Raw genomic sequence first — 23,370 nt, forward strand, 5'->3', positions numbered from 1 at the left:
AGCCATAGACCGCACTTTTCTTAAATATGTTCATGGCGAGACCATGTCAAATAAACGGAGCGAAAATGTCATCTTGATTTAATCTGATTGACTTTATACAAGGAAGAGATTTGATGACGTTGATTATTCAGTGACTGTATTATTTTACAAGATATTCCTTAATAATGCCACTGTTATTTAAGACATTAGCTAATGAGATATCATGGTGAGGAGATATTCATTCGACGGTTACAAAATCTTTGCCGGAGAAATAACAGCATATAAATACATCTATAAAATAACCGAGATTAAATTTAGATCCATATTTTAATCAGATAGACGGGAAGCTATCTACCTTTTTTCATTAGCAAAATCTATAAATCTTATATGTACAGGACGATATCGCTACTAGATAAATCAGTTTGAGAGTCATGGGCGGAAAATCCCCAAAAGAACTATGACAGTTAAATGTCGATGAAAGCGCATTTAGCTCTGATTGAGCGTAAAACCGGTAATTGCTTCCTAAGTTTCTCGACAGCCTTGTCTGACATGACATATTCAAGTGCTCAAGATCGCGTAAATACAATTCGATATCGAATATGCACTTTTAATGTAACTGATGTTGTTAAATATTTAATCTATAATTGAAATGCTTGTATTATATTTAATTGGGTGTTTGATGCCAACGATTTGTATAACTTGACAACCGGATTATTGAAGTGTGATATTTTATATTTCACCTTTTGTTCTCAAAATAATCTATTGAACGTGTGTGTAAAATATTAATGAATGATACACGCTTAAAATGTCGATGTGTGTGACTTCATTGCAGAATATATTTAAAAAATTAAATGAATGGGGTTTAACGTCCTACTGTTCTGTTCCGACTAGGTTAACGAAGACGGGTATACTCCATACAGTGTGTTATGCGGGCAGTGGCGCTACGGATTACTCTTATATCGAATTCCAACTGTCATGCGATCTTTTACGTGACGCCAATGTGTACACGAGACCTTAGTTTATCTTCCATTTCGAGTCATTGATAAATCTACAAATTATAACTTCTAGTTAAATTCAAGTAAAGAAATAGTACATCAGACAGATACATAATATTAAGTAAGTTAATATTATGAGTTGTTTTATATTTCGGAACAATTTCTTGTTCAAAATATGTGACACCCCCCCCCCCCCCCCCCCATGGCATACTGAGTCGGAATGAGGAAATTTTGAAAATTGAGTTATTGTTATTTTCACATTCTCCGACTCATTACCTTCAATTTGATATATAGTTTGTTTGAATCGGACAAAAATTGACTGAGTTGTGACTGCTTAAAGCCATCCAACTCACCAAAGTAAGTTTTGAGAAAAATCAAGTTAAAGATTTGGTATGTTTCAAAACAAAATCCCATAGCGACCAAGCCATTTATTTGCTGTTTTGTCGTTGAATATTGTTTTCAGGGGTGCTGAAGACGAAAATTGTAGTAAAAATTTGATCCAACAATTTCCACCATCTTTTTTTTCAAAATGGACGCCAAAATGACAGATTTTCGAGTTTTCATAAGTTATGTGTTTATTAACGTCATTGAATGCGTTTTGGGGGTGCTACATCAAAAAATTGCAGCATAAGAGTAAATCCGATAATGCCCATCATTTGGTTTTTAATAATGGCGACCGAAATGATAATCGTAGCAGTAAAATTAATCCGACAATATCAACCATTTTGTTTTAACAAAATGGCGACCAAAATGACAAATATACGTTTTTTTTTATCACCGTATATTTGTAACCGGCTGGTGCAATGTCATTTTATATGTTTTATTAGGCACAAAGGTTGTAGCATCAGGGGTCGACTGGACTGTATCCTCCACCAAAATGGCAATTAATGGAGTTCTTATACTTGGTACTCGTGTAATATATCATTTTAGAGGTTTTCGGGGGCGCTGAATACGAAAACATGGTTTTGGGTCGATGCAACAAATATTTATCATTTTACATATTCGGTGATTTTATGGTCACCCATCAGTTATGGTCACACCTTGCAGGATAGGGTATACCAATGAAACGACGGTATTCAACACCTTATGATGTTAAGTATAAGAAAAGAGAACATTCTTCAAAAGACAACAGTATGCTAAAAACTCTCATAAATTTAATAAAATATAATAACAATTTGTATTATAATGCATCACAAATTACTAGTATTTTTTTTAAATAAAATATATTAACAAATGGAATAATAATAGCACTCGAAATAAGATGATTTGTAAAAGAAAAGTAATTCGAGCACTGGAAATGTGGCCATTTAGATGAGCCAGTTCATTTTGCTACGATACGGTGGGGTGCGGAATCATTTAGCTATTGCGTGTTTATTATGATTACTAATTTAATGTTCTGTTAACGCCCATGTCGACCATGGTGGAACAATATCACTGTTCGTGGTTTGACCGCGACCACGACCACGTTTCGCTGGTGGTGGAATATTCTCCATGACCCCCAAAGAAATCGTCGATCAAAGATCCCTTATTAATATGGTTTGACTATTGAATACAGCTTAATTAATTGGGTACTGATTGATCTACTGTTTTGACTGCCGAGTTCTAGTTAAAAGAGATGGTACTAGGCCTTATGATCAAAGATACGATATTAACATGGTTTGACTATAAACCTTAATTGAAACTAGTTCCATTGTATATACTATGGAGTTTTCGTAGGGCACGGTTACGATGTCAGTGTATAGACAGCTGTAAACAAACGCTATTTAATTACAGTGGTTATAATTGCATTACGAGAATTTAATTTATTAATTCATCGGGCATGGGCGACTGTTTAACGTTCGAGAATGGAAAAGGGCGAGCTCCCAGTTGCAAATGAATTGAATGCACTGACATCTGCAGTTTTTAGAAAGGTGTCGGTATGTTCTAAAACAATATCACACAGGAACCATGCCATTAAATCTTTCGTTATTTTGTTGTTTAATATTAATATTTTCTTCTTTAGGTTTTCAAAGGTGCCGAAGACGAAAATCGTAGTAAATGCGCCCTTTTCATTGTTAATTATCAATCAACTAATCATTAATTCGTGAGAAGTGATTACGGATTAGTATTACTCAATGACACGAACGGCTTGTTGATTGATTTACAATGTTTTGATTAACACTCAACGGCTATCTATATACGATCAGATTCAGAATTAAGTTGTTGGTATCCAACCAAGTATCTTTTTATTTTGTGTTTTTAACAATTTTCAAGTCTAAATAATTTAATGAAATCAACCTGTCCATAATATCATATTCATTGTATTGGACGTTAAATCTTTAATAAACAACAACAACAGTTGTTTTCTGCCACTTCTCAGAGTGAATCGCATGTAGACACCCCATAACATTGCCCAAATCTAATTTCTATCGTCTGCTTAAGCCTCGATGCGGTCACGGAACCAGAATGCTTTGCACGCGTTGTTGGAAGCATAGCAACAAGCGGAGTGTGTTTACATTTTTAGGGGTTTTAAAACCCTTTTGTATTCCTTCAAAATGAATTCATCGGCAATATTTTGGTCATATTTATAAACTAGAGATTATCCGCTTTACAACGATGCCATGCATTTTGCAAGAGGATTGACAGGTCGCCCCGCTGCGAGCAGACAAAAAAATCTAATTCCACTGAGAATATTCAGAAAAATACAGATTTAAGAATACGGTACTCTTACAAAACGTCCAAATAAAGGCGTTTTAAAATGTTTTATTGCTATTTTGATCCTTAGAGTCGATAGATAGTATATTTATTGACTCATTTTTGTGAAAATCTCAATTTCGATCAAAATCAATATTTTCGCTTATTTTGTCTCTTGTGCAAAATTAATTTTTCCGCATTCTGACTCATATTGACGCGGCGAGTCACATATATGTTTTAGAAACATAATAGATTATAATTCAGAATTATCTGTATAATTTATAATGGGTGCAAGTAAATCGGCACAATTAGCGAATTAAAGCAAATTTCACAGTAACTCTATCAATACTATTTATATGTTTTCTTCAAAACTGTCTTTTATTTGTTACACAGCTTATGCCGAACAAGTTTTATTCTGCCAGTGTAGATAAAACATATATTCGAATCAATATTGATTTTTCATTATTTGAATTTCAATATGAAGACTATAAAAATTATATAACTTAATAAACCTGAATTCCCAGTGGATTATAACTTACATGGTTTGGAAGATCTAATTCACATTTGGCATCGACCAGAGTTAAAGCTACAGTTTTATGATTCCCTAGGGCCGCCATATGAAGTGCCGTATTACCTTGCTGCAATATGGTAATATAGATCATAAAATTATAACAATAGAAACACATAGATCAGCTAATTTATAAAGTAAATGCATGAAGGCATAATATAAAGTGTCAATAAAGAATATATTTCGCTGGTTCATTAATAAAACAAGTACGGGCATATAGGCCTAGTATATGAACTGGGAATCGACCAGAATGCCTTTGCAGTGATCTTGGAAATGTATCAAAAATCAAGGTTGTCAATCGATATGCAATATTTCAAGGAAAAGGCATGCGAAGTTTCATTTGGATCGGGGAACATTTGGATGATTTATTTTAAAAACCGCCGCCCTAGGAACAAGAAAAAATATCCAGTTCCAGTTACGAAACACAACATCAATATAAAAACTTACAAAGTTTTGAGCATCCACGTTACAGCCTACTTTTATTAAACTTTGACAAATGTCCCCAAATCCATGCGTTGCTGCTAAATGTAATGGTGTTATTTCACGCTGAAATTGAAAGAAAAAATTATCTAACTAAAGTTTTCACACATTTAATATTCATAAAATAAAAAGGATAGAAACGCGTAATTATGCTTTAAGAATTTACAACAGTGTTTTAATAATTAATCTAAAGACACAAGTCAATCTCAAATATTTTAATAATGTCCAAATTGGTATCAAATATTAATTCAATATATAATTCGCATTGGAAAATCAACTAGGGCGATGAAATTGGATATAAACTATACGTTTATTTTTCGACCGCTGGGATATCGTGATCTGTGAGGGTCCAATGTAATATGTCAGATCAAAATATTATCAGCACTCTTGAAAGCTCACCATTTGATTGCATACGAATATTAAATATTTTGTTAGATATGTCAAAAGAAAACAAGGCTTATTCTTTCTACTGGTTCTAGAACTGATAATCTCTGCCTAGATAGAAGAAGAATATTTAAAATCATAATTACTAGTTGCATGTGTTTCTGGTGGGTGCACGTATTAATACTGATTTGCTGAAAGTATACAGATACAAAAGAAAACCAAAACAAAAAAGGAGAAAAATCCAAAACAATTTGATGAACGTATACAGATACAAAGGAAAACAAAACAAAAATGAAACCTAACACCCCTGCCCCCGAAACTTCAAAAACCTCGAAAAATTTGCAGTGAAAACAGAGATGCAGTATCATGAGTTCCTTGTTACTGATTTCAAATGTTCTCATACTTTACGATATTCCTGTAACACTCTAAATGATTCCACATGGTTGCTTCATATGGTCATGTTATATATAATTCATCTCCAACTACACCTGTACGTCATTAACTCGACTATTTATAATCATGTCCTAGATATACTGATCGTACTGAAGTTAAACAGACAGTAGTACCAAAATTGAATTAATAGTCATACTTACTATAGTTTCAACATCAGGGCTAGCCATATAATCTAATAACATATCAACTATTTCTTTGTGTCCATTTTCAGCAGCAGCATGTATAGCTGTTCTACCTTCCTAAACAGATAAACAAATTATTACAGTTAAGGATGTCCAATTTGATATTACACGAATTTGATATTAAATTCAGGGACAGAAATATAGAACGGGTAATTAGGAATAATCAATATTTTGAGCTATTTTCACGATAACAAATCACAAACTTTTCTTTTCAATCTGACATATGCAATAAAATTTCGGACACCGTAAAGTTTTGGGCGTGGAAACTCGATTCCAAATATCAGTATGAGTTCTATATAAATATGGTCCAATAAAATCGTACTCCAAAAAAATTTTCGTTTCATTTTAGGCGGTTCTGTAATTTAAACACCGGGCTTCATTGTATTTCTAATCGTATAAAGTTGCACGGTTTGGTTCGCCATATTTACAGCCATAGGGTTAATCCCTCTTTGATCTGATTACTATTTGTGAAAGGAGAACCATAGAATTGCGAGGAATACAGCAACACTTACCACATCTCTATCATCTACCTCAATACCAACTAATAATAAACTTCTTAATACATCAGCATGTCCTTTTGTAGCAGCTAAATGCACAGCTGTTTCTCCATTCTACAAAAGAGTTTGATTCGAATATAACGATATGTATCAATTTGAATACACTGGATAGCAAATGATATCGAAAGCTGGGAAAATGGACTGGTTGGTCTGTTCTTTTTTACTCGAAACAGGGTCGGTTCCGAGAGATCACAGCGCATCTCGATTAACCAGATTTCGACCAGACTGTCAGTTTGACATGCATGGTTAATCTAGAAAAATACTGTTTCGACGTGATCAATGGATTTTAAACTATATAGTGGAGACATTAGTTTTGTGCCCGGAATTAACCGAACATTGTTCGTTTACATCCTAGTCATAAATTACCATCTGATACAAACGTTGCCAGTAAAAATACCAACCTTATCCTTCCGATGAACTTCCCCCTTTGATTCTAGTAATTTACAAACAGCTTCTAAATGACCATTATCAGCAGCTAGGTGTAAGGGCGTCCTATCATTCTGTTGAAAGAAGACAGAAAATAATAATAAATGAAGGAACCCAGAAATGACTCGGTGCTATACCCCCCCCCCCCCCAAATAAAAACTGTCATATTAAAGTAAGAAGATGGAGACATCTGTTTTAGACATGTTTTGAACTTTTGAATATGTCAGCTGATAGTTCTCAAGTACAAATTCGCCTTGAAATCAAATGTCTGGTGACATTTAAAAACAATAATATAATAAAAAAAATAACAAACAAAAACTTAGGCACACGTTTAACAGGGTCAGGAAGGAAACCTTTCAGATAAAAGTGATTGGTTTTGATACCAGGGTCATAAAATATCAATTTAAAAAGCAACTTAAACATACATTTTGCAAGAGCTTAATCGGCCTATTGCAGGACTATCTTTAGGCCTGCAATATTATCTAAATTATTAATTAGACATTAATTAAGTTATCCAGACATTAATTAAGTTATCCAGACCACAATAATTGATCAAGATGGCTAGCAAGAGGTTGCACTGTGTCTTGTCTGCTAGTTGTTTGTAATTTTATATGTTTTAAATGATATTAGTACTAGTTATTTTTTGCATGGACTTGGTTTATAACATAAGGATACCTGTTAGAAAATTTATTCTGGAATTTTTTATATTTTAATGTGTATTTTGGATGAAAATAGCCCATAGTTGACAGTGTATAGTGACGAATAGTAATCATCAGAGATGATCACCAACAGTTTCAGTGAGCTGGAATCTCTGGATTATACCCAAAAACAATACAACTCTCCTATCTTCAATGTTGTTAATGAACAATTTCCCGAACTCTTATCAACTGACCATCTAATTAACTCAAACTGTTGGGGTAGGAAATTGTATCCAGAAAAAGAGGGAAAAGGTGAGTAGATTTTACTAATTTAGTACAACTAGATGTTAATAGTAAAGATAAAAAGTGTGATCAAGTAAATTTATGTGTCTTGAACTGTCAATCCATAAAAAATAAAACCGATGAAATTCAAGAATTAATTATAGACAATGACATTGACATATTTGTTGCTGTTGAAACCTGGTGGTGGCTTAGCAATATTCTACAAGAAAACTTTGAATGTATCTCCTGTTACGTCAGCTATTAATTAAGAAAGTTTTGAAGTTCTTCACACCTTTCTCAAATCCAACAATGATAATATACATCTTGCGTGTTTTTATCGACCTCCAAATAGAACATCAACTAGTGTCTTTCTTAGTGAATTTTCGGATCGTTTATTGGATATATCTTCTAAACCTGGTAAGATTTTTATAACTGGTGATATTAACATTCATCTTGATAAGGTTGATGATACTGTTTCTGACGAATTCCATAATATATTGAACTCTTTTGGCCTTGTGCCGTATGTTACAGACATAACCCACAGACGAGAGCATCGTTTAGATATTGTTATTACACGCGAGACTGATAACATTATTGATAAAGTGAGTATACAGAAAAATTTAGGAAAACTAGAAACATTAATATTGGCTCTTTCAAAGCTGATATTATTCAGAGTGATCTTCTCTTAAATCTTCAAACAATTTCGAACTGAGAAAACCAAATTGAATATTACAACCAGGTATTATCGGAACTTTTAGATAAACATGCCCCTATCGTGGAAAAAGAAATTACAATTAGGCCAAATCGAAAGTGGTTTACAGATGAAATTAGAAATAGTAAAATTCAACGTAGAAAATGTGAAAAAAATTGGATGAAGTTTAAACTCAAAATTCATAGACAGTTATTGTAAGTCTATGAATGATACTAATAGATTAACAAAACGCACTAAACAAAATTACGTTATTAGTGTAATTTCCAAACATAAGCCTAATCCGAAGGAAGTCCAAAATATAATAAATGTTTTATTGAAAAATAGTGATGTTTTGTCCAGTTCTTCTGCATCGCGTGCACTAGATCCACTACCAACCCAACTTGTTAAAAAGTGTATCGATAAATTATGTCCAGTTTTAGCCCATATTATAAACACATCTCTAAAAACAGGATGATTTCCTGACAACTTAAAATCAACTTTAGTTTTTCCATTAATCAAGAAGTGTAATCTCGACGCTAATGTGCTTAAAAACTACAGACCTGTATCCAACTTGTCATTTGTTTCTAAATTAATTGAGAAAATCGTTTCAATCCGCTTTAAACAACATCTTCAGAATAACAATTTAAATGAATCTTTTCAATCAGCATATAGAACTGGCGACAGTACAGAAACAGCCCTCCTTCGAGTCTATAATGACATTCTATGTAAATTAGATAGTAAAAACGCCGTTGTATTTGATTCTTTTAGACCTTAGTGCCGCGTTTGACACCATTGATGAAAATGTATTACTGAAAAGACTTGAAAAGCGATGTCATGTTCAAGGATGTGCACTAAGTTAAATAATAGAAAACAGCAAGTAATTGTTATTGACCAAGATAATCAAATCCAGTTAATCTACAGTTTGGAGTGACACAAAGATAGCTATTAGGCCCACTTCTGTTTACAGCCTCCACTACACCTCTAGGTAATATTATTAGAAACCATAACCTGGTCTATCACAGTTATGCCGACGATACACAACTATATTTAGCTATCAAACCAAACTCTCAATCAAGTATTATTTCCAACTTTGAAAACGGCATCTTATCAATAAAAGAATGGATGACAAACAATTTCCTGAAACTAAATGATGATAAAACTGAAGTGCTTATTATTGGATCAAATCAAAAAATAGAAAAATTGTCCATCGATACAATTCAAGTTGGTAAGAATGTTAGAAATTTAGGTGTTAATTTGACAGTAAATTTAACATGGGTAACCATATATCGTCCATCTGTAAATCAACAAATTTTCAACTGTATAAAATGAGGCGAATAAGAAACTTCATTGATAATGAAACCTGTAAAATGCTTGTGAATACCCTTGTTACATCTCGTTTGGACTACTGTAATTCCCTGCTATGTAATCTTTCCGAAAATAAGGTGTCTCTCCTCCAGAAAATTCAGAATAAAGCAGCATTACCAGAACTAAACCTACTGATCACATTACCCCTGTTTTACATGATCTACACTGGCTTCCTATATCACACCGTATCACTTTCAAAATACTTACTTACTTACTCTACATTACATTCAGATAATTCGCCAGATTACTTTAAATCCCTTATCTCCCTATTATACTCCATCCCGTACACCCCGATCTAAAAATAGCTACCTGCTTACACCTTTTTTATCCTTCCACATCTTATGGTAATCGTTCTCCTTTTCTGTGGAATACCTTACCTCTCAATATTAAACTATCTGATAGCATTGAAAGTTTTAAACGCAATTTAAAAACACACCTTTTTGTTGACTACTATGGCTTTTAATGCAGGTATCCGAGTTCATTGTATACTGTTTTAGGCGCTGTTCTATTTTATTCTTTATTACTTTTAACTATTTTAATTTGTTTATTACACGTCATATTTTATTATAATCTTTACTACCATATTTTGATTGTTATCGTATGCCATTTTAATTTATTTTATCATCCATTTAATTTTATTTTATTTTTCTATGTGTGATGTCCACAAAATGTTAACTGCGCAATTGAACAGTATTTTATATTGGTAATAGGCGCATTATAAATAAATTATTATTATTATTAATCAACGCTCGATGTCAGCGCTAGCCTGCGTTATTTACTGAATTACGATCAGATTTGCTGCTCAACTTTCATTCATGATTTAATCATGAAGTGGATAATCGAGACTATGATTTTTATTGTACCGACTTTAGTAATGATGATCGAGACTAGGCCGAAAATTCAATCTCCCATAATGTATCTTTAAAAATTACCCTAAGTTGTCCTATATGCATAAAATACAACAAACTTATCTTTTAGTCACTGAGTTGAAGGAAAATATTCAAAAGGAAAATATGTATATGATTTTGAATTTCATATTTTATTTTCAGCCTTTTTTATTGAAGAAATAGATGATATTATCCTGACGCCAAATTTCCAGTTCTAGAGGGAAATTATCATTGAAAGTGGATGTAAATTACACCAAATAAAAATGAAGTTGATCACAACGTTCTAAAAAGAATAAGCATACCCCACATTGTGTAAGAGTTTTATTGCACTAAATCATTTAGACTTTGATAACAGACTTTGATACTGTACTTTATGTCTATCGTTCAAGAAGCTGGACACCATTTTAATTAAAGGCCAGTCTTAGTTACAAGAGGTCAATTTCAGATAAATTGGGAGATGAATTGAATCAAGCCCCACCAAGAACATCTTTAACGTGTGAGAAATAAAACCCGGCGAATTTTCAGTTGCTGAGATAATGTCCCTCCTCATCAACAATCTAAAGTAACAGACATTTTAGTTGAATAAGTGTGACGGGAACGCATTTGAGATGCAACGTTTGGCTTGATGGGTTAATCAATAACGTTAGAACCTAAAGTCTATAACCAGACAATGTTACTATGACCATTAAGTGCGGGGGAACCGCACTACATGTACAATAGAACCGAAAAGACAAACCTGCGGACAAGACAAGCCACATAGATTTGCCAGAAATAAACAACACATATCAAAGTAACAGTCATAGTTATTAGGGATTAATCTGTGAGACCTTGCCAACATTAAAATGTATAACGCAATGTTAGAAACGATCGAACTGACCAATCAGACACTTTCGTATCGATTGACGAGTACATAATTCAACACAAATCAGTGAAGTCCTTTTGCTGAAATCGTACCCTTTGCTTACAAATGGGCAATATCTTATTAAATTACCATTCTCGTTGACCGGAAGCCAGACTCAGACAAGTACACAAGGGATTTCAACCAAGACTGATAAAAACGCTGAAAATCTGTCCCTGATGTAGATATATACAATGTCTGGAAGGCCAAACATGATATATTTGTAGGTAATGTATGTAAATTTCCATCTGCTGGGTTCTGCCCATTCTGGGGTAAAATCCACTCATTTAATCGAATTCCATCGATTTATGGCTTTATAATACTGTCTGGTTTATATTTCCACAGGAGAATGATATATCATTTTGACATGACTTCCGAACAAAACCAACGGATTTGTAACGTTATCCGAATGACAATTAATACATTTTATTGACGATTTACCATAATTCAAACTGCCCTGAACACAAATAACGGCACTGGTATATGTCTACAATAGACTGATCTCTTGGAACAGTTTGATGAAAGCAAGTACATAGAGTGTTGAATAGTTAAAAATATATATAAAATCGACCTCTATCGACTTGGTACCAGGAAGAATACAAATACCAGATTGGCATTTAACAGTACGTTATTCGCAGCAGAGGAAAACAAAATTCAAGCAAAATCCAAACCAAACAAAATACAATAAGTTTATAAGAACGTTTTTAAATGATAGACAGTCGTTTCCATAAAAAATTGGAGATAACAAAATAGAACACAATAGAAGGATTAAAATCATTCTTACCTTATCAACCTCATTGACATTTATACCTTCTAAAGATTCCAGTATAAAGTTCATCACGTCTACGTGATTATTTTCAGCCGCACAATGAACAATACTAAGGCCTTGCTGAAAATAAGATAAAAACAAATTCGTATTTATTTTGTTATTCCAATAAATATAAATGAATCAGGTCTGATAATAAAATAATCTACTCTAGAGAACGGAGAGGACCTCTGGTCATGTATAATCGTGGGGTTGAACTTACGTTGTATAGATAGTTTAACTTATCAACCTTAGGAAAAATGTTTAACCCGCCCCTCCATAACTACCAAACGTAATAACTAATTCAAAATGACAGTTTATTATGCTTTAATGTATGATAAAGCTATTCACTTTAAGGTACCCTATAACACGGTTACTATTGCTACCTGTTAGTTGATTGATTCTATCCTCGATATTCTGGGATAACCCCAAAGAAGCTGCGTTAAACTCTTCTAAAGACCTTTGGGGTGCTTATCGCATGGTACGCGTGAATAAGCTGGATTAATAGCAAGTATTGCATAATATCTGTGTTAAACCGAGACCTTACTTAAACTATAGAGTTCGTCATGGATGCCATAGATCTTCTAAAATGTCTGAATTTATTGATCACAAACGCTGTAACTGTATTTCAGAGACAATCTAGAAGAAACGATAAGCTTTTAGTCAGAAAATAGTTTCTATATCTTCACAAAACATTAATCAAATATTTACAGTTCTTAACAACAGTACATTGCTAGACACACAGACAGAATGAAACTTACCTTATTGGAGCACAATGGTGTTGCTCCAGATCGAATAAGAGCTTTCAAGACGGGGAGATGTCCAAACCAAGCTGCCCATAAGACCGGTCGCATACCATACTGAAAGTTAAGAGAAAATGAGAAATTCTTGGCACCGAATCACGTACTGAATAATTTATGGTATCTAAAAGCATTCTATTCACTTTTCAACAGACATGAGTTACAGATTCCTTCTCGGGGGTTTAACTACCACAATGGGAGAATTATAGATGCGAATTCAAATTCGCTAGACAACAGGGACCATTGCTTTGTCGGGCATTTTCATAAATAGTCTGACAATCGCCATTTAGTTGCGATTCATCAAAGATGGCTTACGACAACCGGTCAAAAGTAGACTGCGAATATCGATTAAACATTTTGTGAAATTCGTCGATCAACCAACATAATCATAAACATATTCATCTTATTGTTTGCATTGTTCATTTGGAAAGATGGAAATTTGATAAAGTGATATTTCCCCACAAGGAGAATACAATTTCATCAATTGATTAATTCTTGGAGGTCACGTCTAGTATAAGGGGAAAAAACCCAAATCTCAAATTAAGTCTGTAGGAAATAAAGTTTCATTTAAAAACGATATATAGAAATTAGCCAACGGGGTTTGGTATTCTGCTGGAGCTACTTCATGTCTAATAATATTTACAATTCAAATGTTCTTCTATTAGATTATAGACTATGATTAGATTATTCAGTAGCATGCAATGTAAAATGAATGGCGTCCCCGTAGACGGCTTTTAAACTGGACGAGTCTTAATTAATGGGTTCCCACAAGATATTCCAGAATAAAGTTTGCACAACCGCTGTATTTTTATATCTCATGGTTAGCTTACTCAGTACATGTACATTTTCACCTATGTTAATTGGTGTATTTTGGATTCTATCCTATGTTGATTTCCTGTAAATATCTTCTAATTTTAAACTTTATTGTGAGCATTAAATGAAAAAATGGGCATATGTATAAACACATATATGGATAACAAACAAACACCTGGTTCAGATAAAGAATCATTCATTAATTAAACGATCATTCGTACATATGGGGAGTTTCATCTGGAAAGTACTGTCTGTGATATCAGTATGTATGGATATACATGTATAAGAAAGTTAAGTACTGGAAGTATTATTATTATTAGCAGTGAATGGTCTTGTTTTCAGCTATTCAACTACAAATCAACTTGCATCCAAATAGGATATCATCTGGTCGATACATTTCATTAAAATGTGTGTAATGATCTGTAGACTTATCCATCTGAAAATACATGTATTAATTACATTACCTTGTCTTTTCCTTCCAGATCGGCACCACCTTCAATAAGAGCCTGAACAGCTTCCATGTTGCCATTAGCAGCTGCCCAATGTAACGGCGTTCTATCAAGCTGAGAAAATATGATATTAAGATCCTTTTAAATTAACGGATGATTTTATTTTTAAGGGGTTATCATGTAAGAATTCTAAGGCATTTCAATAATATTATTTGTAAACAAAAGTATTATAGTATAATTTAATTTTGTTAGGGGCATTTAGCAATTGGCTAGAGCAATTAACTACGTATAACACATACTTATGGTAGAACAATTACAGAAGGGATCAGACTAAAAGAAAGATATCTTTGAAGAGCATGTGTCATCTCGGGTACCATAGCATAATTTATTTTTTAGCTGCATTTAGTTGCTGCAATAGAGCAATAAACTATAACACATACTTATGGAAGAACAATTACAATTACATTCCGCTCTCAGGATATCGTTGTATAGATGACGACTACAAGAAACATGGTTATCTTTGAAGTGGTTTTTTTATTAATCTGTCTGCAGCAAAACTACAGGCGTTTGGTATCTATGTGAGCTCGGCGCTTGAGAAATGTATTGGGCCTAAATTTAAAATTATCTCGGGAACTTGAATATAAACTGCTTTGGGCTTTGTCTGTTCGCCCATTTCTTGATATAGTGCATCAAGATTCTACTCCAATAGGTATAGGTTGGGGATGGTTGCTTACAATAAAATATATATAAAACTTTAAATACATAATATTTCACAATTAATGTTGTATGTACATGTAGAGTTATACTTTATCACAAGACCATGGACTAAAATACTGTTGATTGAACAGGGTCAAGGGTCGTTTGTTAGCTATGTAAACTGCTGAAATGAGAAGTGTTATCACGTGCTTTACAAAGAGTGATCATACGCCGTCTCGTGCACGACTCATATTACTATTTATAGTTAACTACAGCAATATGATTAATACATCACTATCCTCTCTGGGAAGATAAATCTACTCATCTGTTGTGTGCTTGATGTTTTGAAGGTGGAAATGGTTTTCTTCCTTTTCCAAGCAGTCGACCCCAAATTGCTGAAACATAAACTTACATTATTCTTACTGTTGATCTCCTTGCTGTTTTGAGAGTAAAGAGCACGGATTGTAGCTGCGTCATTTTCTTTGGCTGCTTGGTGTAACTTTTGTTCTCTTCTAGACACTGTAAAAATAATAATATAAATATTATCAATTTGTTGATTTGTTCGGAGCATGTGATTAAATAAACTACCGCTTTTATTTATTTAAATCTGATCAGTTATTTTGATTAGTAAAGTGGCAAACTCCAGTTATTTTTGAAGGAAATTAGCAGCAGAAAGCCTATGGGCTACAAATTTTTAACTTTATTTTTGTCTAAACACAACCACATCCCAACAATATTTTTTATATCTATGTACATGTATTTCAAATGTTGTCATTTCAAATGTTGTCATTTCACACAGTTAATCAACACTCGACAATTATGATTTATCCTTTTACGACTGCATTTAGGAACAAAGACAACTATGTCACCCTTATTAGCCTTTCATTCCATTGAAGACATTCTGCAGCGTTCCACAAGAGTTGTATTGACCAATATCAAAGCTCAACCAACTGAAAAATCAAGTCAGATTGAATTGCTTCGGGCATGTGTAGAAATCAAGGGGAAATTATCCATCAATTCGTTCAAAGTCGGTCAGATCTAACTTCATTAGAAAACTATTGGCTGCATATCTGTAGATTTTCTATGTCTATCCGACATAGTGATCTTGGAAGTGGCATACATAACATAGGTGATAAACCATTGACCTATTAATCAACATAAGATTGCCACAATATGATATCGACCGACAGTAACCCGACCTTATTAACGGAAGCAGGAAAGAACCTCGAGGGAAATTTACAAGTATATAATAGCGTTTGTAAATTGTATATATATATCTAAACCACTTGTTGATTACAGCAATTAACAAAACAGGGGTTTTAAATAGAGACCTAGTGCCGTCACATCCGTTATTAATCTATTTTACATGACGTGGTATTTTATCTTTTATCTGTTGAGGTCACCTTTTAAAATAAAATACGGAATAACGCCCCAGGGTGGTGATATGAAATGCATAGCATTCGAGAATACAACTCACAGTTTAAATGATTTGAAATTAGGAGATCGAGTTAACTACATACAATACTTTATGTGACTGTTTCATGGAAAGCAGCAAATTTACTCAAGCTCATATATCATGACGGCTTTGCGAGGGGTGGGGTGGGTCTACATTATTGGAAGTTAAACACCCAATATCTCTGAACCTTAGTGTGTTAATACAGACAACTACGGTCATGTTTGTTTCGAGTTGTTTCGTGTCTGGATACTAACTGAACATGTGGGGTTTCAATATAAAGAACTGACCGTGATGCATGACTTCTAGCTACTACATGTTTCCTCATTATGACTAGCTGCATTGACTCAGTCCCGAATAGCTTTTACTAGAATTGTGGACGAAACGTCGGACGGTGACGACAATATAAGCGGATATACCAGTAACGGAGTTTTATATTAATTTGACCAACCCGTCAATTCTGAGAAATTTCGATATTTCGATGCACCATTATATCCTTACCTAGTAATTAAGTGTACAACCCTATAAAGTTATGATCACGTCAAGCAAACATAAAATGTAATACAATGACAACAACCTCGAAAGGTTACAGACATGTTCAGACATACTTGATGATAAACGCATTATACGAACAGCTTAATATGATGACGTAAAACACTCGGTGAGATTATTTGTAAGAGAATAAAGTAAATAACCTTTCTCTCTGCATTGGTCAATGAGATTTGACTGCAAATTATTGGACTCGGGAAATGGGATACAAGCACTACTTATTTCGTTTCTATTCTTCTTGGGGGGGGGGGACCTCGCTTTTCGATAAAAAAAACCCCCAAAGCTCCGGTATGTCAAGTACGATCGATATGGAACTTGATATGGCTGGTCCTCGGACCATTGGGCTTCGATTGGATAACTTCTGTTATTGATATGACGTCACAATTCTAAGATGGCAGCGACGTTGCCTTGCTCGGTTCCTGAACTACATGTATTATGGTATTTGAGTTTAAAATCAAAAAGTCACACAGTGAATTGAAATGAAATGAAATGGGGTTTAACGTCCTACTGTTCTGCTCATATACTGGGCTAATGAAGACGGGTATACGCCATACAGTGTGCTATGAGGGAAATTTTGCCAAGGCAGCGCCACTATCGCCTACTCTTATATCGAATTCCAACTGCCAGGGGATCTTTTACGTGCATTCCAATATATACACGGGACCTCGGTTTTTCGTCCCATCCGAACGACTAGACAGCTGTCCTTGTCAGGCCCTCCGTCCTGCATTACTGACAAGGGGGAACCACGCCGGAAAATCTGGATGAACTTTCTCGGCCAATGCAGGGATCGAACACCCGACCTCCAGGCTAGCGAGCTTTGTTCTAAGGATGAGGGTGATTAATATTCCGTATCCACTGATAACACCACATTCTTTGATTCCAAATGACTTGATACCAGTCAAAGATAGCTTAAGGCCTTTCAGCCGTGGTAGTAAGTGTTCTAGAAGGCGTAAACATATTCTGCCACGTGTACAACACCTATCACTGGTGCATTGAGTAAGCATAATGAAGACCGATATCCCTTTAATAATCGGTTGAGTTAAATTGGTTGTTGAATAGACTATATAATATAATAACCACTGTTGACGTATACAGAGATAATTACTATTGTACGATTAACTGGAATCAAAAAGCTAACAGAGAAATAGAACAATACAACCATAGCTAATAAATAGGGATCCATATCATGGAATTTGACTGCCAACAATCATAGAATATTAGAGAACAATAGATGACTGAAAATATTTCTATGTTGATTGTGGCACGTCAGGATATTAGCTACATGTTATCGTTGAGATCAATACCGAACATGTCACTAATTACTTTTATCCGATTTATTTCATTTGGCCAACATTGATATGAGTTATCGAATCTTAAAGAAACATTTCGTGGCATCATTCGGCAATAAACTATCGACATAACTATGCAATATTCCGGTCCTACGAATCACATGCAAGAGCATTTTTGCTTTTTCAATTGCGAAATGTAACTGACAAGGAAACATGTTACATCATATATACATATTCTACACATCTTATTAAAAATTTGATGTGCAGAATATGCATATCTATAACATATATTTCCTTGTTGATCACTTTTTTCAATACTTTGGGCGCTATTGACAAAAACGCTTTTGCCGTTTCTTGCTGGACGTTATTGGCTAATTTCATCGGACTCTAAAAAACCCTATATATAGGTAAAAATATGAGCATTAAATGTACATACGCCCGTTTTCAATTAATAGAAAAAAGCTATCTAAGTTATTTCAAGCACATCCTTCTTGACATTTCAAACAACTCCTCATCCTATGTACATTTTTAAGTATTCTAACTGCACGTGGGCCCCATCATGCGAGTATTAAACAATTGTTAAAGCTAAACAAATTGCGCAGTGCATGTTAATATTGTTATGTTATGTCCTGATGATGCCCCTGTGGCGCAAAATATTAGACGGTGATTAAATAATTAATAATGATATAGTTGTTCAATTCATAGTATTCGTTTATCAGTTACATAATACGCTTTATATTATGTTTCTTGTGGTTTTTGCGTGGAATTGACAAAGCTAGATTTATTAACACTGAAAAAAACTCTTGTGTTGAAGTTCAACACAAGAACTAGTGTAAAAACAAATATACGCAAACGTGTGTTCTTTTCTAATACATTAACACCAATTTATGTATGAAAACAACACAAGTTTGTGTATGGATAAAAAACAAAAGTTTCTTACATTTGACACAAATGATTTGTTGACACCCAATACAAGTTTGTCTTGTGTTGAAAGTAACACACGCTTGTATTGTTACAAAATAAGCTTTTCTTTTACAATGTATAAATTTCATTATCCCATACCACGGTACATTTACATAAACGAAAGGTCTTAAGATTTATTGGAAACTTAATTTATAGGCATTGTATATGGGTATTCTGAACTGATTACACAGATAGTATTAATCTTTTTATCCCTAATTAATTATTGAAGATAATTATATACAGCTTAATACATATAACAGGAATACAAAGCTGGTTGGTATGAATTGTTTATGTTCTGATTAATAATTTCCTAAATCACTGAAGTCAGTGAATTTGAGAAGCTGTCTATACATAACTTTGCTGCATCTTGGTTTCTGATCAATGGGCACACATTTTACGTCGTTATAAAACAATACTTTCATAGTGTGTTAAACATAAGAGTTAAATCTGTCTTTCTTTAGGCCTGAAATGTTATATAAACTATTGATTAGACATTAATTAACTCATCCAAACCATAATAAACTCTCGATGTCATCTTATGTATCGGATTTTCACTGGATTGGAATCCAAACTGCTGCTCAACCCTCATTGGTGATTAAATCCAAAAATGGATAATGTATCTTTAAAGACTGCTAATATCATAGATGTTTTATGCACTATATAAAGAATCTTGAAACATGAATACGTCGGTTGTTTTTTTTTTGTTTTCATTGTAGAATTATTTATTTTAGCGCTAAATGGAAGTCAAGGCTGAAGTCAAATGTTCATCATTTTTTTTACAAACCGTTGTAGATTCAATTGACACATCCCATCACGCAACATCTCCATTTAACATGAACTTGATTCTTGTGAGCTGACAGTACGTCTCGCTCAAAGCAATTGTCTCAGAAGGAAGTGTAGGCAATTATTTCAATTAGATAGTATTGTATATCGATCAGAATAACAGCTGCCTGTAGTTTAGAAGGCGACCTTGAAGACACGATGGTTTACATTTAATATACATGTATACCGCATTTACTTTTCAGATGGCAAAATCCTCAGAGCCTTCAATAACAACATTCAAAATTTATAGCTATATTACAGAAATGCTCTAGTAAGATTATTATCGATTATCTACATGAATTGCATCTTCGGAATCCGTATAATGCGATACAAAAATATTCTGCGGAAATTCCGGATATAAACGGTACCCACACCACTCAGATATTAAATTGCACTAAATGGGTTACTTACGGTCATTTTAGATCGAGCACACATAATATTTCTTCGAGCTATAGTGTGTTGCACAAATAAAATATTGGAGCGGAATACTGAACATGTCCTTGCAAACTTCTGCTTGATATTACTCAGTGCTGGATGTCATATTCGATGTTTGTTTTTTTTTAAAGTTAAATTACATTTGTCAAAATAAGATCAGCACTTCATCGCAGCCTTCTTACATTTGCGACTTCATATCAAACATTAATCGATGGGCAATTGTCCAAGGGGTATACCTAGTGTCAAGTCGGTCTTCCTTGAATTGGCGGAGCTTTAGGCTTTTTCCAAAGAATGCTGTCTCCAAGAAAAACAGCAACAAGATGAGTAGCGCTTGGTGTCTAGTTCCTGGTCCAAAAATCACACACGGTAATATTAGGTAAAATATATATTTTCTACAATGAATATACAACAATGACTTTTAATTATAAACAAACTAGCAAGATGATAATATTACATATAACGTATATACAAAAATAATCTATAAATAAATTTTAATAAGTTAGTTTAAGCATAACGTTCATTGGTTAGATTTTCTTTTGATCTTTAGCTAATCCAATTGTCTTAATGGACTGATGGTAATTTAGTGCATGCATTCACTATCAAAATCGATTAAATTCAACTAATTATACCGTATCAAGTAATTGGACTGTATGATACCTGAAACAGTTCAAAATATTATGACAGTAAACTTATTCAATGGTGAAACGCAACGAAGTATATTATTCTTTTCTTCAGATAATGTTCATTTAAAAAATGTAAGTTTCGAGCCATTTAAAAGAATTATTGATTTTCAGTTTTATCTGTTGTCGTTTCCACTTGAGCCGGTTCGTCTTGAGTCACTGTTGCCGGGGAGTCATTAGCATCCACAGATTGTTCAGTAGTTTGTTGGTTTTGTGTTTCATTCTCGTCAATAGTCTCAGATACGGTTGTTTCAATAGGTGGGAGTCGTCTAGGTTTTCCATCATCACTAGATGTAGATATTTCTTGTAATTCTTCAATATCCTTTGCGCCTGGTGGTGTTGGAGCAGGAATAACATCCACCTCTCGCCCATTGCCTGTGACCTGAGACTCCTCACTGCCAGTAACAACGCCAATCTCTTCTGGGGATAAAACATGCCCTTCTGGGTCAATCTTGGCACCTCGACCGACTTTCCCACAACAGCACTGGCATGATAAACAGTACAGAAGAGGACCACATTTTGAACAGCATGCGCATTGACCGCCCTTCATTGGATATGGCGCACCCTTTCTGAATACCAAGAAGAAAAGCAGGAGGAAAATAAGAGCAACGACAGCTATAATTGCAATGGTGGTTCCTGCGGCTACGGATGCGGTACCAACTTGTGCCTCATTACCAGGAACAGCAGTTGTTGGGTTTGGAGTGGTATCAACAGCACAATTACTCACTGGGGTTAACAGTAACGCTAATCCAGGACTCGCTATATTATTTGAGGTCTGTGTTGACGAACAGTGCTGGGGATTTTGTGTGGCGTCAACTAGACTCCCATTGGCTGCTACAACCATACATGTATATCGATAGGTACTTGATTCATCAGTAGTAGCATCATTGTTATACAGAGTCACATAAGTCATACTATTATAAACGTTACTGTAAACACAACTCAAATCACCCCCACTAGAATAGGCTGCTACACTAGAACAAATACTGTAATCGAATTTAAGCTTGGTTTTATCTGAACATACATCTAATGAAGAGTTTGCAAAACAATTTCCATCCACAGTATATGAAAATGTTGAAAAAAATACAACTGGACAGGTGATCGTCGCAAGGGAAAGACTGCCATTCTTTATTAGCATATCGTAGGTGCCATCTGGATAAGGTGTACTTTCATCACATACTGCCGCTTGGGTCAAACTCGTGGATACAGGATTTAGTTTAATTCTTTCGTTTCCAGCTTGCGCTAATGGAGTTGTGGCATGGATATACGTATACTTCGCTGAAGATGTCACTTGAGTTAATTGCAGACAAGTAGCAGCTTCCATCGCTGTCCCAAATAATGTCGCAACAGTTGACGCTGATCTTAGTATATATTTTGAGCCGGACATACTTTCACAATTAAAGGTTACAGCGCCATAGGTATGAATATTCGGTATAACGACCGTTGAGGAGTCGGTAAAATCAAGTTGCTCCAACGAACTACTGTCCCAATTTCCAAGTAAATCAGCTGGGAAAGTACATGCTGTTTCTCCCACAGAAACGTAAGCAAGGCATATAAAACAAGCCACCAAACTCTTCATCTTGATTCCAACCACGACACCTGCGAGATTGTTTGAGGTCTCCGTCTAATGTCCAAGTTAAGTTGCCGAATGAATTTAATATCAGTTAACTTGCATCATGGTATGGTATTAGTAGCCCGTCGTTAGTAACATGTTACTAAGAGACGGGATTAGGCGTACCCATGATCCATAGTATTAATCCAACACACACCTTTCTATGTAACGAACTGACTGGATTAATGTTTCTAGTAATACGATTATCATATTCTGAATTAACAGATTAACGACACTAATTTAAGTTAAATCATATTATGTTTATTCGCGAATTAACAATATATATGCATGCATGCGCGTCTAAAACGATCCTACCGAACTATTTTTATATAATTTAAATGAAATGAAATGAAATAGGGTTTAACGTTCTACTGTTATACTCCTATACTGGGCTAATGAAGACGGGCATGCGCCATACAGTGTGCTATGAGGGAAATTTTGCCCGGGCAGCGGCACAATCGGCTGCTCTTATATCGAATTCCAACTGCCAGAGGATCTTTTAGTGCATTCCAAAATATACACGGGACCTCGGTTTTTCGTCTCATC

The 23,370-nt window shown here is 34.4% G+C and overlaps 1 protein-coding gene across 3 annotated transcripts in view; it reads right to left on the bottom strand.

The window, feature by feature from the left end:
- The window catches only part of LOC130012511 (ankyrin repeat and death domain-containing protein 1A-like), a 50,833-nt gene that overhangs the window by 5,031 nt on the left and 22,432 nt on the right, over positions 1-23,370 (bottom strand). For 2 of the 3 annotated variants that reach the window (XM_056100618.1, XM_056100620.1), the window contains exons 3-12: positions 15,434-15,540; positions 14,341-14,439; positions 13,025-13,123; positions 12,243-12,347; positions 6,673-6,771; positions 6,227-6,325; positions 5,673-5,771; positions 5,226-5,270; positions 4,663-4,761; positions 4,187-4,285 (exon numbers count right to left, since the gene is read on the bottom strand). In XM_056100618.1, the coding sequence (XP_055956593.1) occupies positions 4,187-4,285; positions 4,663-4,761; positions 5,226-5,270; positions 5,673-5,771; positions 6,227-6,325; positions 6,673-6,771; positions 12,243-12,347; positions 13,025-13,123; positions 14,341-14,439; positions 15,434-15,540 (950 nt within the window). The remainder of the gene's footprint in view (positions 1-4,186; positions 4,286-4,662; positions 4,762-5,225; positions 5,271-5,672; positions 5,772-6,226; positions 6,326-6,672; positions 6,772-12,242; positions 12,348-13,024; positions 13,124-14,340; positions 14,440-15,433; positions 15,541-23,370) is intronic. The other variant, XM_056100619.1, reaches the window with a different exon arrangement.

This window comes from Patella vulgata, chromosome 4, assembly GCF_932274485.2.
Source record: "Patella vulgata chromosome 4, xgPatVulg1.2, whole genome shotgun sequence".
Classification (NCBI taxonomy): Eukaryota; Metazoa; Mollusca; class Gastropoda; family Patellidae; genus Patella; species Patella vulgata.